Source organism: Bolinopsis microptera, chromosome 7 (genome assembly GCF_026151205.1).
Source record: "Bolinopsis microptera isolate Bmic1 chromosome 7, MBARI_Bmic_1.0, whole genome shotgun sequence".
NCBI classification, from domain to species: domain Eukaryota; kingdom Metazoa; phylum Ctenophora; class Tentaculata; order Lobata; family Bolinopsidae; genus Bolinopsis; species Bolinopsis microptera.
Window position 1 is genome coordinate 790516 of NC_087078.1, and position 15950 is coordinate 806465.

The window sequence follows — 15950 nt, forward strand, 5'->3', positions numbered from 1 at the left end:
CGTTGAAACCTTCCACTGATCTGCTGAATCATTTTCTCGACACTCATATTGAGGCAGGGGGGGGGGGCTCTAGGCATAATCAGTTGTTATGTCATTGACCTTTCATTTACGTTTCAAGAAAAATACCAAAATCGTTTTTAAATCAGTTGGTGCTGGGGTAATTTTTCTAACTTTTGACTGAAACATGTAAGAGATGCGAATAATGATATTAGAACCGGTCATTTACTATCACGTACGACAAATTGTTCCTCTGTAAACGATTATTGTGGTCGTTGGTTGCAGGACCCATCTATTTGTAAATAACCCAACTTTTATCATAGGTTCTAGCTCGACACCAATATGTTCGTCTTTAAAAGAGGTAAGATTTGTTTAACCTTTTAAATAAAGATATTAATATTAAATCACTGGTAAGACTTAATAACCTATTACAATATTAATTTTTGGTTCAATGTAGGATTTTTATTTACGGCACTAACGCCTATAAACTACCTACAGTCAACAATAGAATATACACGTGCACATTTCATAGGTTATATACAGTAAGTTACAAGTAATAACAATGTTATCTCTGCAATCATGTAAAAAGAAGGATGTGAAAGTATGCGAATATTCTTATCAGCAGAAACTGGTCATGAAGTAACTAAAATGTATCTGAAAATTGCGTGATAGCGCATTAAACAGTATCATACAGTGTAATACAGTGTAATAGAGTCCGAGAGGTCTTTCATTTCTTTGAGTGCTAGTTTGCCTGTCCAATAGTCCCGTACGATTATTTAAGAAAATCGGATCTAGGACAAAGTTTATCCATATTTATTTCCGGCCATACAGTTAAAGTTCTTGTGCTGATAGCAGATGTTTGAAAATTGTCAATCAGGCTGATCGTGACGTATTTGTCATTGTTCAGTGTTCACTGTATTGTATTACTACTTGGGAGGACTTGTTACCTCAAAATAACGATTAAATACATAAATAATATTTATGGATTGATTAAATATTCTCATAACTGGCAGGCTAATATTAATTGAAATTCACAAACACTTAAGTTGTCGTTTAGTTCGCTCACTACGCAGTATTCTCTCAATCAAGTTCTTTTCTTGATAGTTTTATAGATTGCGCTGATAAATTCTCGGTTTGACCAATTTTTGAGTTGCTACTTTCACGTGAAATCATTCTGACCAAACATCTCCGTTTATGGTGCATATACGGTAGTAAAATAGAAATTACATAAATCGCCCCAAAGTAATAATTATACGACTACATATCTACTATTTATTAATATCGAGTACTTATACTATGCAGTACAAGACAAGGTCCCAAACATAACGCAGAAATCTATCAATCAACATTATTTCCTCCTTTTTAAATAGTCCTATGCTTAATTCTGCTAGCGAACAATCGTTCAACTGTAGTTATCAGCTGGTGATATGTTACAATATTTGTAAAATTGACACATTTCATTCGTTTTTCTGATTATATCGTGTGAACTTTCAGGGACATCCTTCCATTCAATACTTTAAATCGCCTTGTGCCCACAACATAGTCTCTTACCTGCCCGGGCAAGTCTCCTAACCTGCCCGGGCAGGTTCGTGTGACGTCATCACTGAATAACCACGTGACGCCTCTAGACAATCATTAATTATATACTCCTGTTCCTGGAGGGCCCTGAGTCACGTGGTGTGTATATTGTGCTGTGATTGGTTGATTACCCCCTGCTAAAGCTACTATTAGTAGAGAGCCTGGGAGAGCTAGAGTGGCATGTGGTTGGACTAAGCAGTATAAACCTGCAAGCCCCTCAAAACATATGCACTGTCTTCCTTGAGCTGCAGAGTGTGCTCCACAAATATTTGCTTTTTCTTTTTTTAAAGTTTTTAGGCGAGCTTTGAAAAGACCTGATTTTGTTTTATATTAAGGACTTATAGGGCTATGACTAGTCTTGCTTCTCGTAAAAACACCAATCATGGGCCTATGTTCTGCAATAAACGGGGTATGTTATCACTTCTACTATCTTCACCCTACTTAGAAGTTTAACCGACGGTATGAAACTGTGTAGGATTGGTGTAATCTGGTCTTGAAATTAAGTTGTAATTTCATTTATCGGTCAGTGCCCTTGATTTTAATAAGTTATCTCATTTCAGATGGTCGTAAAGAGATCGTACATTTCGACAAGATAACATCCCGTATCCAGAAGCTCATGTACAATCTCAACACTGAGTTTGTTGATCCAGTAAGTTAATTTTCAGTATGATTATCCTCATTATATTGGTGACATGATGGTTTATAAACGGGTCCATTGCATCAGTAATAAGAATTTTACAACTTTTAGTTTTTTACCTTCTTTTTACCTTTTTTTTCAGCACACAATAACTAAGAATGTTATAAATGGTGTTTACAAAGGAGTAACTACAGTGGAACTGGACATGTTAGCAGCGGAGACAGCAGCATCTCTTGCTACTGAACATCCTGACTACGCAGTGCTCGCTGCGCGTATTGTTGTTAGTAACCTGCACAAGGAAACTAAGAAGGTAAGCTACTGAACATCCTGACTACGTCCTCGCTGCGCGTATTGTTGTTAGTAACCTGCACAAGGAAACTAAGAAGGTAAGCTACTGAACATCCTGACTACGCGGTGCTCGCTGCGCGTATTGTTGTTAGTAACCTGCACAAGGAAACTAAGAAGGTAAGCTACTGAACATCCTGACTACGTCCTCGCTGCGCGTATTGTTGTTAGTAACCTGCACAAGGAAACTAAGAAGGTAAGCTACTGAACATCCTGACTACGCGGTGCTCGCTGCACGTATTGTTGTTAGTAACCTGCACAAGGAAACTAAGAAGGTAAGCTACTGAACATCCTGACTACGCGGTGCTCGCTGCACGTATTGTTGTTAGTAACCTGCACAAGGAAACTAAGAAGGTAAGCTACTGAACATCCTGACTACGCGGTGCTCGCTGCGCGTATTGTTGTTAGTAACCTGCACAAGGAAACTAAGAAGGTAAGCTACTGAACATCCTGACTACGCAGTGCTCGCTGCGCGTATTGTTGTTAGTAACCTGCACAAGGAAACTAAGAAGGTCAGTTTGAGAGTCTACCATGATCAAAGTAGTGGTTTACATTTACCTTAATGCTCAAGCACCTAAAAAACAAAATAGTATGATGATTTGATACCCATATAATGGACGTAATCAGGGTTTCAAAAATAAATATTCAAAATATTTACTAAAACAGATACATTTATCTGTCTTGTTTTGATAATGACTGTCCTAACAGTTGTTCAGTGACACAATGGAGGACCTCTACAATCACATCAACCCGGACACTAACAGACACGCTCCCCTTATCTCTACTGAACTGATTAACCTTATCAGAGCTAATAAGGACACTCTAAACTCTGTTCTTATCTATGACAGGTGAGCATTTCAACTTATTTTTATTGACTTTAATCTTTATCTGTCGATCTTTTACAGCTGTTTATTTCAAGAAAATTCAAAACCCTTTGGGAATAAATGTTTTGTTATAACGATTTTCTCATTTGGCTGACATAGCATAAAATAACAAACGAATATTTCCAGGGATTTCAGTTACAACTACTTCGGGATAAAAACTCTGGAGAAGACCTACCTGTTGAAAATAAACGGGAAAGTAGTGGAGCGACCCCAGCATATGTTGATGAGAGTCTCCCTTGGTGAATTCTATTTTTGATTCATTTTTAATTTTAGGAGAAATCATTTCTTGTGCGACGAAGTAGATATAATAAGGTTATCTTATTACGAATCGAACAGTTTACAACATGTACAAGTGCACCTACAGGATTTGGTGTTCTATTTTAATTTTATATCTATATACTACTATGAAATGCAGGTAAATATCCATAACTGACCGGACTATTACCCTTATTACCCTGTTTAAGATTATTCTATCTGTTACTGGAGTGACAAATAAGGGAGTATTAATGTACCTGCCCCAAAATCAAACCTCTAAATCAAGAACGATATAAACAAAATAATACGCGATATTTTTACCTTTTAAGAATAAAATAATAGCGAACAACTCAGCGCGGGAAACAAATATACATATAATACTAATAGTAATAGATTTGCATAGTTGATAAATAAACCTTGTACGTATTCTGTTTTCTGAACCATTCCTTGTTCATCTGCTGTTTCTTAGACCACTCATTGTTCATTTGCTGTTTCTTGGACAACTAATTGTTCATCTGCTGTTTCTTGGACAACTAATTGTTCATCTGCTGTTTCTTGGACAACTATTTGTTCATCTGCTGTTTCTTGGACAACTATTTGTTCATCTGCTGTTTCTTGAACCACTCCTTGTTTGTCCACCACTAATATTTCTTCAGCTGTTTCTTGAACCATATCTTGTTCGTTTTGTATTTCTCGAACCACCCCGTGTCCACTTGGAAGATCTTGAACCAAGTCTTCTCTTTGAATTCTAACTTCCTCAAGTTCAATTGTTTCAACCCGATCAAACATGAAACGATCACGAATGCTTTGAACAATTGTTGAGTCCAACATTCGAGCTGTTAAACGCCTCATTGAATTGATGAAGAAGCTCGTTACGATATCATCATAAAGGAAGGGGTTTATCATAGAGTTTATTGGGAGAATTATCATCGAGAAAAGACTGTACCAAAGAGTGGCATCCAGGACTTCTAAGGAGTGGAGAACGCAGATTATGATGAAAGGCACCCAACAAGCGAAATCTGTGCCAATGATGATAGCAATTTTCTGGTTCATTCTACGGTTTCTGTTGGATATTTGTCTATTACCCTGCAAGTTTGTTAGACTTTTAGAGGATCTGAGGGAAACCAGTCCAATGAGGATGTAAGACAGTGTTATTATCATGAAGCATATAAAGTTGAGAATAAGAATACCCCAAACGAAGATTTTTTGAGGATCGTTGCTTTTAACGAAGTACTTGAAGAGGCACACACCATCACTACCGTAAAAGTCAACTTTTGTCTGTTTCAAAGTATAATCATGATAATCTAAATCGTGAGAGTACATTCCAGAAACCATTTGTCTTATTGTGTCCCAACTTAAAGTGGCTGTTTTCATCCGTCCATAATAGGCTTCAAGAACATCAAAGATCAATTTTTTATCAGGTGTTCCTATAAATAAACTTAAATCTTCGTTGAACTTCAATCCATTAACAAAAAAGTCCTCGAATTGGTCGATAACCGGTATGATAGCAATTGCTGCAGATGCCAGAGCTAAGCCGAAGATCCCAGTCGTTACTTGGACTGCTTTCAACCTGGTAACCTCCCCTGGAACTCTCATTGAGTTCCATATACCATAGATCCTGACAGTGCTGAGAACTGTCATGGAGAATAGTGAGATTTGCGATCCAATCGTACTGAAAATACCGATAACAGAACATTCGATACTTGTGATCCAAGTTATTCGGCGGAGGCAGTAGTCCTTCTTGAAAATGATGCTATCGTAAATGGCTATTACAATCAGGTAGCACCCAATCAAGAAGTCTCCTAAGGATATCAATATAACGAGCGATTTATTCATCAATGCTACTGAAGTCTGGCAACGAGTTAATGTCAGAAGATTCTTCGTCACGATGACTGAATTTGCGAGAATAGCCAGAGACCCTATTAGCCACGACAGTCCTTCAAGAGAGCCATTTTGTAAAATTTGCTTTGAACAGAGGTCATTACATTCATCCGAACCATCCATGCAATCGAAGGAACCATCACAAACCTTAACTTTGGGAATTAAACGAGATGTAGATAGACATGTGAAGTGGTTGTCACAACGCTTTTCGTCTGATCCATCTCCACAGTCTTTAGCCAAATCACAGACTTGAGAGTAGTCGACACACCTGATTTTGTCGTCACACACAAAATATCGGTTTGTGAACACGTCTCCGTGCGCCTTAGTGAAGAATGCAAGGTATTCTTCGTTTGCTATGGTTCCCACTCGATCTGGATATTGGGCTGGACAGACCTCATATCTTGGAATCTCCCTAAGAGGACAAGGAGAGCTGGAGCATTTATCTACACAGCTAGTATAAACGTATTGCTCCCCGAATATGTTTGAACAATCTTGCTTGTTTGAGGGGAGATGCAGAGTAGTTTTGGTGTCAACCCCAAAAAATTCGTGATTCGGAAAAATAAACTGTTGTGATGTACAGCTTCCTCTTTGCATTTCTATCTGCATTAAACCTTTCAGACAATAAGAAATTCGTTTGGTCAGGCCCTTGTCTGATGTTGGTAACGGGCGAGTTGTTTCCATAGAGTTACGGGAATATAAACATATTTCATTCTCATTTCCGCAAGTTTCAATTCCATCACATAGATCCTTAACCTCAACATATCCAGGGTTTCCCCATCGACAAACAAAAACATTTTCACATGCTTCTTCGCTAGAAACAAGTCGATATGATTGTCCAACTCCACAGGTAGGCCAGATGGCAGCCTCATCGCTTCCATCAACACAATCTTGGATACCATCCCCTAACCATACCAAGGGTATCGTGAGGTTTCCTAGACCTCCGACTCTTCTCTCACAGGTTCTTTGGGTGACAGATTGACAGTGGGGGTGTCTTTCATCAGCTTTATTTTCACAATAAAATTGGCCATCACACATAAAGTGCTTGTGTATAAAGCATGGTTCTGTTAACTGTTTACACATCTGTTCGATCCCATCGTCACAAATGATCCCGTGTTGATAACATATCATATATTTTGAGACTGTTGAAATATATCCGTTTATTCTACAAATTATGCCTATCTTGGAGTGGTCAGTGCAGTTTGATTGAGATTGAACTAAATCCTTGCATAAATTATTATGATAAATGTTTCCGAAGATCTGTATAAAAACATTACATCGTGTGAAATTAAGAACTGGCACCAGTTGCCCAGTGCGAGCATGTTGACATGTGTCCAATGTTTTATTTGTCACCTGACAGTTAGATTCATCATCACCATTGTCACATCTTTGGAGTCCATCACAAATCAACTCAGGGTTAATGTATTCATAGAAAGTGCTCCCTTTATTGTCAGTAGCATTGCAGTACATTCCATAGGTATACCCATTGCATACGGCTTCATCTTCACAAGACAGAAAGTAGTCACATACGTCATCACAGATGTGAGGACTAAAGATTACTCCACCACTCGGCATTATGCTCGTTGTATTAGGACAGTTTGTTTCATCAATACCAGAGTCACAATCTACATTACCACTACAAACGAAGCCAAATCCTTCTAACATAGCTGAGAAAACGTATAGATCACCGAGCCAATTTAATTTACACACGAAATACTCACAAAGGAACTTATCGTTGGTTACTCGTCCTCCAGATGCTTTATCACAAGCTTGGTAAAAGAACGAATCATTTGTGCAGATTTCTCCGGAAACAAATCCATTTCTGATAATTGTATCATATGTTTCCTCAGAATTATGGCATTTGTTGTAGGAGGTCTCTTTCTTGCATACGTACTTTAGGAAGCCACGCTGTTCTTGAATCTGGCATGACGTCTCTGAAGCGTGATTGATCATTTCTTTCAAAACAGAAAGCATTTGTTTTACATAAGTCAGAGCTAGTATCAAGATCAAATTTGAATTGACGCAGAATAATTTTCAATCGGAGGGCTGAGAGTATCATACTGTTCACTATAATATGTTATGCACTTCAGCATTTAGACCATTGTAGTGCGAAGCACTACTAGTACTGGGCCGCGCCGCTTATCTGTTATCAAATAATTCTCCTCGTAACCACAGTGACAATTGATTGGCAAGATGCACTACTGAGCCTCACCGAGCTGCGAAGGATTGACATCGTCAATCAATTCAGACCATTGATTTAATTGTAAATTATTCGAAGATATTGACTTTAGAACTAAACTTACCCGATGTTGACTGCGAAAGAGTCGTCACAAAAAGAGCGATCAGAGTAACAGTAGTTTTCGGTATCATCAATGTACAGTAAATATAACAGTTACTTCAATATTAAGGAGAGCGTGTAATGGGGGAGGCAAGCTCTCGAGTCTCGAGGCTTGTGGAAAAATCATGCTAATTTTGTATTTCCCTCAAGAGGGCAGTATTGTTTGAGTACGGATTATGTGATTAACCTGCAGCCGAGAGTCTTAGCGAGTGGCTAGTTGATAACAAAGCCTGCACACTCCAAGTCCAAGACACTGTGCACAGTGTATTGGGCGAGGAGTTTGAGATCAGAGTGATCTGGAAATTAACTCTCTGTTGAACTCAGAGCTGGTTGGTGTTATAAACGATGACTATTCAAAAGGTATCCCGCCAGGTTAGGAGGTAATGACACGGAGCGTCAGTTTGTTATGATAATATGGCGGTGATTATGTGGCCTTTCTCTTCAACAGTGGAGGTAGAATTTGGATGAGTTGTACATACAATCATACAGAATGTTAAGCAGCCCTTACCTTGATAGAGTGTGTGTAACAAGCAACTAAACGGTTCACCAAATGTGGAAAAGACAAAGTTTAACTTTTTTCCACTTATAAATATTTTACCGGGGTAAGGACAGGGCTCCAATGCTCTATCTTATAGTGGTCACCCTGACCACTGCCCCCTACGAAGAAGAAGAACATTGCCCGCTATGAATTTGGAAATTAATTCCTGCCGTGGAGTTCACTGTAATATAAATTCTCACAAAGTTTTCGTAAAATAATTTTTAGAAAATCCAAGAATACAAATCAACTAAATCAAGTATCCAACAATTTGCAATAATATAGATATAATACTCCGAACTAGTCGACGGCCCTCGTCCGTACTCCCTACATATGCGTAGAATCTAAATATGTGTGTAGCCGATTACTGTATTACTATTAGCTTATTACTATTACTATTAGTATAATACTAGGACAAAATATATAATCACTCCTCAGTCATATTCAATCTATATTCAATCTACATAACAGTAAGTTAAAGAACTTAAGTTATAAATATAACACCATGATCACTATGACTTTGATTCTAGAGTTCAGAAAAAGAGTAAAACACTCATTTAAAAATCACTAAAAATGTTCACAATGTTTTGGAAAGTTTTTGGCGGTCATGAGCGTGAATAATTATGTCCGTGAAAAATTTGGGGGGAGAGAGAGCGAGAGTGGAAGAGAGGAGAGTACATGAAACACTCTAGTATAAAATTTGGGTCACAAAACCATCCATTTAAACCATTACCACCGGCCGATTTAGAAAACATAAATTACTTGGCTTCGTCAGAGTTTTATTGAAAAATTTTATCATAATATCGATAGAAATAGTTTAATATTTCAATATTTGAACTTGACCACTGAGTTTCTCTAACAAGTCAGTCATATGTTTCAAGTCTTGCAGTGTTTTACCTGCCCCGTGCTGAGGATCACGAAACAACACTACTGAACAGTAAACTCTAGCACGTGATATAAACGAATAAAGAGATTTGATATCTTCATCTCCGTTAGGGTTAAAAGCAGGATACCCCCACAATCTGTGTAACACAATCACCACTGAAAACTCGGCTGAACTACTTAGATTACCATTAAAGAAACTGATTCTATTGCCCAAGTTATTATATCGTACGATGATTTGTGAAAGTGAGGTTGCCAACTTTTTTATAACCGCGGCATTGATTGTTTCCATTATCACAGCTACGTGATAGTCAGAGTTATCTGTTGATCTCATGCTTTTATTATACGTTAGTTTATCCACTATCCAGCTCTTTGGATGCGATTGCACAAATTGTGTCCTCATGTGCAATTTCATCTGAATCATCTGAAATATAAATCACTGTTCGAGGACCGTGTATGAAATGTCCGATCTCCTGTTTCCTCATCTGATATTTCTGGTTTTAAACCATAAACGTTGACAGTCTATAACTCTTAGGCCAATCGAATAATTATATTCCTATTTTGTCAGCAATAAGATTACATTGTTTTCTATTCGGTGTGAAAATATGAGCTAGAACAGACGTAATATCGAGTTATAGCTGTTTGAAATTTATGATGAACGCGCAGGTGTCCATTGATAACAACTAAATGCTCTTGTGCGTAGTATAGTATACAGTATAGCGCGTAGTATAGTATTAGTGCGCGTCGAAAATTTGGCAAAAACGCTTTCGGAGTGACAATATTCAAACTTTGATAAAGTATATCAAGTGGGTACTTCTTGGAAAGGAAAAATTTAGGCAAACACGATACAATTATTTTTGGGTTGATTTTCTACAACTGCAGATAATTAGATGCAGATAAGAAAATTATTCCAAATTTCAGCAAAAAAAGGGCACATTTTGACCACCTTTTTGGATTTTTACTCGGCTGTGTATCAGCTATCTTCATGCAAATTTTACCTACATGCCAACAAAGTTAACTTGCTCAAAATATCAAAAATATGAGTTTGTGTTAAAATTATGAATACCAAATTTAATTCTCATTCTACAGGAATTCACTGGGAAGATATCGACACTGCAATCGAAACTTACAACTTAATGTCGGAGAAGTTCTTTACTCACGCCTCCCCTACTCTATTCAACTCGGGAACTGTGAGACCTCAACTCGCTAGGTATTTAGATTGGACGACATTTCAGTGACCCTGACCGAACGTTCGACTGAATTAGTATCTTCAGCTCCTATCCTGAATTGATGTTAAATTTCCTTTGTCCAAACTCCAAAGTGACAACTTCTGTCTTCACCTTAGGGTTCTAACATTTGCGTTCCCGCCAAACGGAACGTAACGCGCGAAAACTTTTACGTCTGTAATATAAAAAAGACATTTTGTGAGTTCCTCGAAACGCGCATTTGATGCGCGTTTTGCATGCAACGACAGTTCGCGGCAAATTTGGGTTTTGTACATGGAGATGTAAGTTTCTTACCCGGATGTGCGCGGTCAATAGTTTGCTCGAAACTTTAGAACAAAATTAGTTATGAATCCAAATAGATTGTGCAGTCTAGGTGTAGTTTTAGACCTTAACAAAAAGCTGAGCACATCCGGAATAACAAGTCGCTAACAATGCTGTTCACATCCAGATGTTCGTTAAATTTTCCTAAAAAGGCCTTTTCAGCTGCTTCTTGTTAGAATGCTCGGATAGCATGGACGCTATTTACGACACTCTCAAGAACTGTGCCATCTTGGCTGCTCATGCTGGCGGCTGTGGCCTTTCCATTCAAAGTATCCGAGCTCAAGGGAGTTTCATACAAGGCAGCAACGGAACAAGCTCTGGAATTGTTCCCTTGCTACAAGTGTATAATAACACTACGAGATATGTTGACCAGGGCGGCAAGGTTTGAGACTTGTTACTTTTAGTAGTGTGTACTGAGTCATACTCACTCCCTTCACTTTCATTTCAGTTGTTTCCTATTGACTATGACTGATGACAGTATCGACGGTATCTACGACACCTTAAAGCAGTGCGCCATGATAAGCAAATCAGCAGGAGGTAAGCTTCTTACCTTACCTACCTTCTAGCTACTACTAGTACTAGCTATACTTCTAGCTACTCATAATAATTGTTCTTCTTTATATGTTCGATTAGAAAAGCACTTGCACCTTCTTTTACTGGCTTTATTGAGTTATCTGCCCCGGCATAAGTTATATGTCTTGCTACTCTATCTTGGCACGCGCTGCTGCACAACATTCTGATCATTACATTTTGACCCACCATTTCCTCAGGGATTGGTGTGAACGTGCACAATATTCGAGCTAAATTACAAACTAACCAATCAGAGAGCTGTATTCTAGTCACGTGACCCACCATCTCCCCAGGGATTGGTGTGAACGTGCACAATATTCGAGCTAAAGGTAGCTACATCTGGGGAACTGGGGGAAGCAGCAACGGCCTCGTGCCCATGCTTAGAGTGTTCAATAACACTGCTAGATATGTCGATCAGGGTGGCAATAAGGTATGACTGACGCACAACAACAACATTTTCATCTGTTTCACGAGTGCTGTGTTGATTCAGTATACACTTACTTAAATTAAATTAAGTTATTTGTTTTTGGTAGAACTTTTGTATTTTATGGTTCAAATTTCTGTCAACTTCTTAACCACCATTCTTGATTTGAACCATTTTGCAGAGACCAGGTTCATTTGCAATCTACCTGGAACCATGGCATGCAGATGTGTTTGATTTCTTGGATTTGAGGAAGAACACTGGTAAGGAAGAGGCTCGAGCAAGGGATTTGTTCTATGCTTTATGGATTCCTGATCTGTTTATGAAAAGGGTAAGCGAAACTAATAGTCTAACAATCAACATTCGTATATTAGATTTCCGGACTGCACCGCCTTTACTGAGATCTATCTATAAAACATTTCACACTTAAAACTTGACGAAGTAACTGGAACCAGGTTGAAGCCAACGAAGACTGGTCCCTGTTCTGTCCCAACGAGTCACCTGGTCTCCAAGACACGTGGGGTGACGACTTTGAGAAACTGTACGTGCAGTATGAACGTGAGGGCCGAGCCCGCAAAACTATAAAGGCGCAGAAACTTTGGTTTGCTATTATTGATAGTCAAATTGAGACTGGGACTCCGTATATGGTTTACAAGGATGCGTGTAATAAGAAGAGTAATCAGCAGAACCTAGGGACGATCAAATGTAGCAACCTCTGCACAGGTTGGTATTTATTAGCACTTTCAAATGTAGCAACCTCTGCACAGGTTGGTATTTATTAGCACTTTCAAATGTAGCAACCTCTGCACAGGTTGGTATTTATTAGCACTTTCAAATGTAGCAACCTCTGCACAGGTTGGTATTTATTAGCACTTTCAAATGTAGCAACCTCTGCACAGGTTGGTATTTATTAGCACTTTCAAATGTAGCAACCTCTGCACAGGTTGGTATTTATTAGCACTTTCAAATGTAGCAACCTCTGCACAGGTTGGTATTTATTAGCACTTTCAAATGTAGCAACCTCTGCACAGGTTGGTATTTATTAGCACTTTCAAATGTAGCAACCTCTGCACAGGTTGGTATTTATTAGCACTTTTGTGTCTTGGTTGATATAATCTATTTTTCAATCTCCCCATCGTTTTATCACTGGCCACATTGTTGTAAGTCAACAATTATTTCAGAAAAGAAACAAAAAAAACAATTATTTCAGAGATTGTCGAGTACTCCTCGCCTGACGAGATTGCCGTGTGCAACTTGGCCAGTATAGCTGTCAATATGTACGTTAATAACGACAAGACGTACGACTTTGAGGGACTCAAGGAGGTTGCTAAGGTAAGAATATTAAGATTTTAGTAATAATTACTTTCTTGGATAAGAATCTAGAGTGTCACGTCCCTTTATACTTTTGAAAATAATAAATTCAGTAAAGAATCATTTTTGTATAGGTAATAACAAGATGTATACAGTATATTAAGTAATGAAATATTAAATCGTCCAAAAATATTGAAGCAATTTATGAATAACCTCTCAGAACGCTTATCATGTACAGCATTTTGACATCAAATATGTTCAAATAAATCGGTTTTTATATTAAAAGGACTAAAAGCTCAATGTTCTGATACACAGAAAAACAGGGATAAGTCATATTTTTCATCTTTTAAAAAACAAATTACTACAGTTAACTCCTGATCAGGTTCTTGCTAGTAGAGTCCGTGAAGCCAACTTCCGATAGGGTATCCACTTCTTCTTCTTCTTCGCTCTCTTGTGCGCAATAACTTTGTGATTAGTGCAGTTGATTTCATCTGAAAAGTCACCACAATCATCAACAAGATCACACACCTGATGGTACTCCACACATTTACTGTTTTTGCACTGGAAGAAGTTTTGTTCGTACAGACCCTCAGGGTTGGTATCTGTCACGAAAGTAAGGTATGACTTGTTAGCTAGCGTGTATATTCTGTCAGGGTACTGGCCTGGACACGAGTTGTGGATCAGGGGGGTGGTTTCTAGAGGGCACACGGAGTCTAGGCAGAGATCTAAACAACTTAGGTACACATACGACTCTCCAAAAATATTACTGCAATCTATTTTGGAGGAAGGAACGTTTACACGGATCCTTGCTGCTCCGAAAACATCAACTAAAGGTCGTGAGAATTCTTTAACGGAACAAACCTCCCTCTCTGGAACCCCCATATAACGACATATATCTTTAACTGAGCCCTGATACGGAACAGTATTGTCAATGCGAGGGAGGTCTCCAGCAGTCTCACAAGTAGACATTCCGCAAGTCTCATTCTCACCACACAGAAGATCAACATCTACAAACGGGATGGCTCCTCGTGGACACCTATATATGTCCTGACATGATGCGTTATCATAGTCTAACTTAACTCGGAATGTCCCACTTTCCTTGTCCCCACAAAACATCCAACGTTCAAGATTGGAATAATGACTAACAGTTGAATCTTCATCGACTCCGTTCAAACAGTCTATCTCGTTATCCAATATCCAGGCGACAGGGAAGGGTAAACTTTGGGTGTCCCGACCAAACGATCGTTTACATTCGTGAGCAGAAGTCATTAAATTGCACAAATTATTGGTCTCATCACTACCATCTGAGCAGTCCATCACTCCATCGCACATCCTGTGTTTGTGTACTCTACAAGAAGTGGAGGGTGAGATGCAAGCGTTTTCCATTCCATCATCACACAGTTTCACTGGCATGGGGACTCCAAGTGTGTCAGAATAATCAAGACAAATCATAGTTTTAGAAATACTAGACATAAACCCGTTCACATTGCAATAACCCCCCACCCGTGCAATATCCGTACAGTTAGTCTGATCTAAGTAGTTGTGACAGTAGGGACGGTTATATCCCACTATATCAAACACAGAGCATCTCGTGTAGTTGAGAATAGGAACAGCTACATATTCCCCCATTTCGAGGAGATTGGAATGAGGACAGGGGTGGGGGGTGTCACGTGACGTGACGTCATTCATCAGACAGTCCTGCTCATCCTCATAGTTATCACAAGCTGCATACCCGTCACACACTCTGTAGGGGGGCACGTAGATGTAAGTACCATACCTGGAACAGATAGCCAATCAGAGAGCTGTATTCTAGTCACTTGATACAAACTAGCCAATCAGAGAGCTGTATTCTAGTCACGTGATACAAACTAGCCAATCAGAGAGCTGTATTCTAGTCACGTGATACAAACTAGCCAATCAGAGAGCTGTATTCTAGTCACTTGATACAAACTAGCCAATCAGAGAGCTGTATTCTAGTCACTTGATACAAACTAGCCAATCAGAGAGCTGTATTCTAGTCACGTGATACAAATACAGATTAAGTTAGTTTAAACAGTTTACCATACCTGGAGCAGAACACCCCGTAGGTGTACCCGTTACAATCCCCTTCATCTTCACATAACCAGAGGTCACACTTCCCGTCACATACTGTGGAGGACTCCAGTTTAACGGAGGTACCCTCTGTTGGAGGTTTGGTACACTCTGTCTGAGACCCACAGTTCTCTTCACATCTGCTAAAACTGTAGGTTGTTGCTGCCTCCTTACAGAAGTAGCCTCCACACAGAACATCTGTGTTGGTTATCTCCGTGTTAAATCCACATACCTGGTACGAATACGGGTCGTTCTTACAGATATCAGTAACACTGTTTATAGCATAAGTAAAGGAGACCCTGTCAAACTCGAAGTTACCCTCGTAACTCGCATCTGAATAGGCACAAGTGAACTGGTACTGAGACTTCACCCCATCACTCGCGCACACTTTCTTAAGAAACCCTCCTACAGCAGCTACAACACACTCCTCTTCAGATTGTCTCATCTTTCTGACTATCCTGTAGTCAGTACACCCCGGACAGTAGCACTGGTCAGGTTTGTTCCCACACCAGCCGTAATAGTACTCACAACAGGGTCGCTCACTGTCCGGGTCACATTCAGCACTCCGGCCGTCCTGGAGAGGATGCCACTTCCCACACCTCCCGTCATCTCGCCATGTCTTGTACTCATCTGGGGGAATAAATAAAAACATGAGCTACCAGCTGCTAGATGGAGCCCCAA

At 39.2% G+C, this 15950-nt stretch overlaps 2 protein-coding genes across 4 annotated transcripts in view; one reads left to right on the forward strand and one right to left on the reverse strand.

Moving 5' to 3' along the window:
* Positions 1-15950, forward strand: part of LOC134818808 (ribonucleoside-diphosphate reductase large subunit-like) — a 124851-nt gene that overhangs the window by 96424 nt on the left and 12477 nt on the right. Inside the window, exons 2-12 of one of the 3 annotated variants that reach the window (XM_063828461.1) lie at positions 319-358; positions 2136-2224; positions 2355-2522; positions 3266-3405; positions 3568-3680; positions 10419-10539; positions 11325-11413; positions 11740-11876; positions 12052-12198; positions 12323-12590; positions 13078-13199. In XM_063828461.1, coding sequence (XP_063684531.1) covers positions 340-358; positions 2136-2224; positions 2355-2522; positions 3266-3405; positions 3568-3680; positions 10419-10539; positions 11325-11413; positions 11740-11876; positions 12052-12198; positions 12323-12590; positions 13078-13199 — 1413 coding nt within the window. In that variant the 5' untranslated portion in view covers positions 319-339. Of the gene's footprint in view, positions 1-318; positions 359-2135; positions 2225-2354; positions 2523-3000; positions 3070-3265; positions 3406-3567; positions 3681-10418; positions 10540-11038; positions 11259-11324; positions 11414-11739; positions 11877-12051; positions 12199-12322; positions 12591-13077; positions 13200-15950 lie in introns of those variants that run through there. The other 2 variants (XM_063828462.1, XM_063828463.1) reach the window with 2 other exon arrangements.
* On the reverse strand, positions 13479-15921 carry LOC134819001 (prolow-density lipoprotein receptor-related protein 1-like). The gene is made up of 2 exons (XM_063828753.1): positions 15245-15921; positions 13479-14955 (listed from the first exon to the last, which is right to left on the reverse strand). Exons 1-2 carry the CDS (start codon positions 15919-15921, stop codon positions 13557-13559), a joined length of 2076 nt encoding a protein of 691 aa, XP_063684823.1. The 3' UTR covers positions 13479-13556.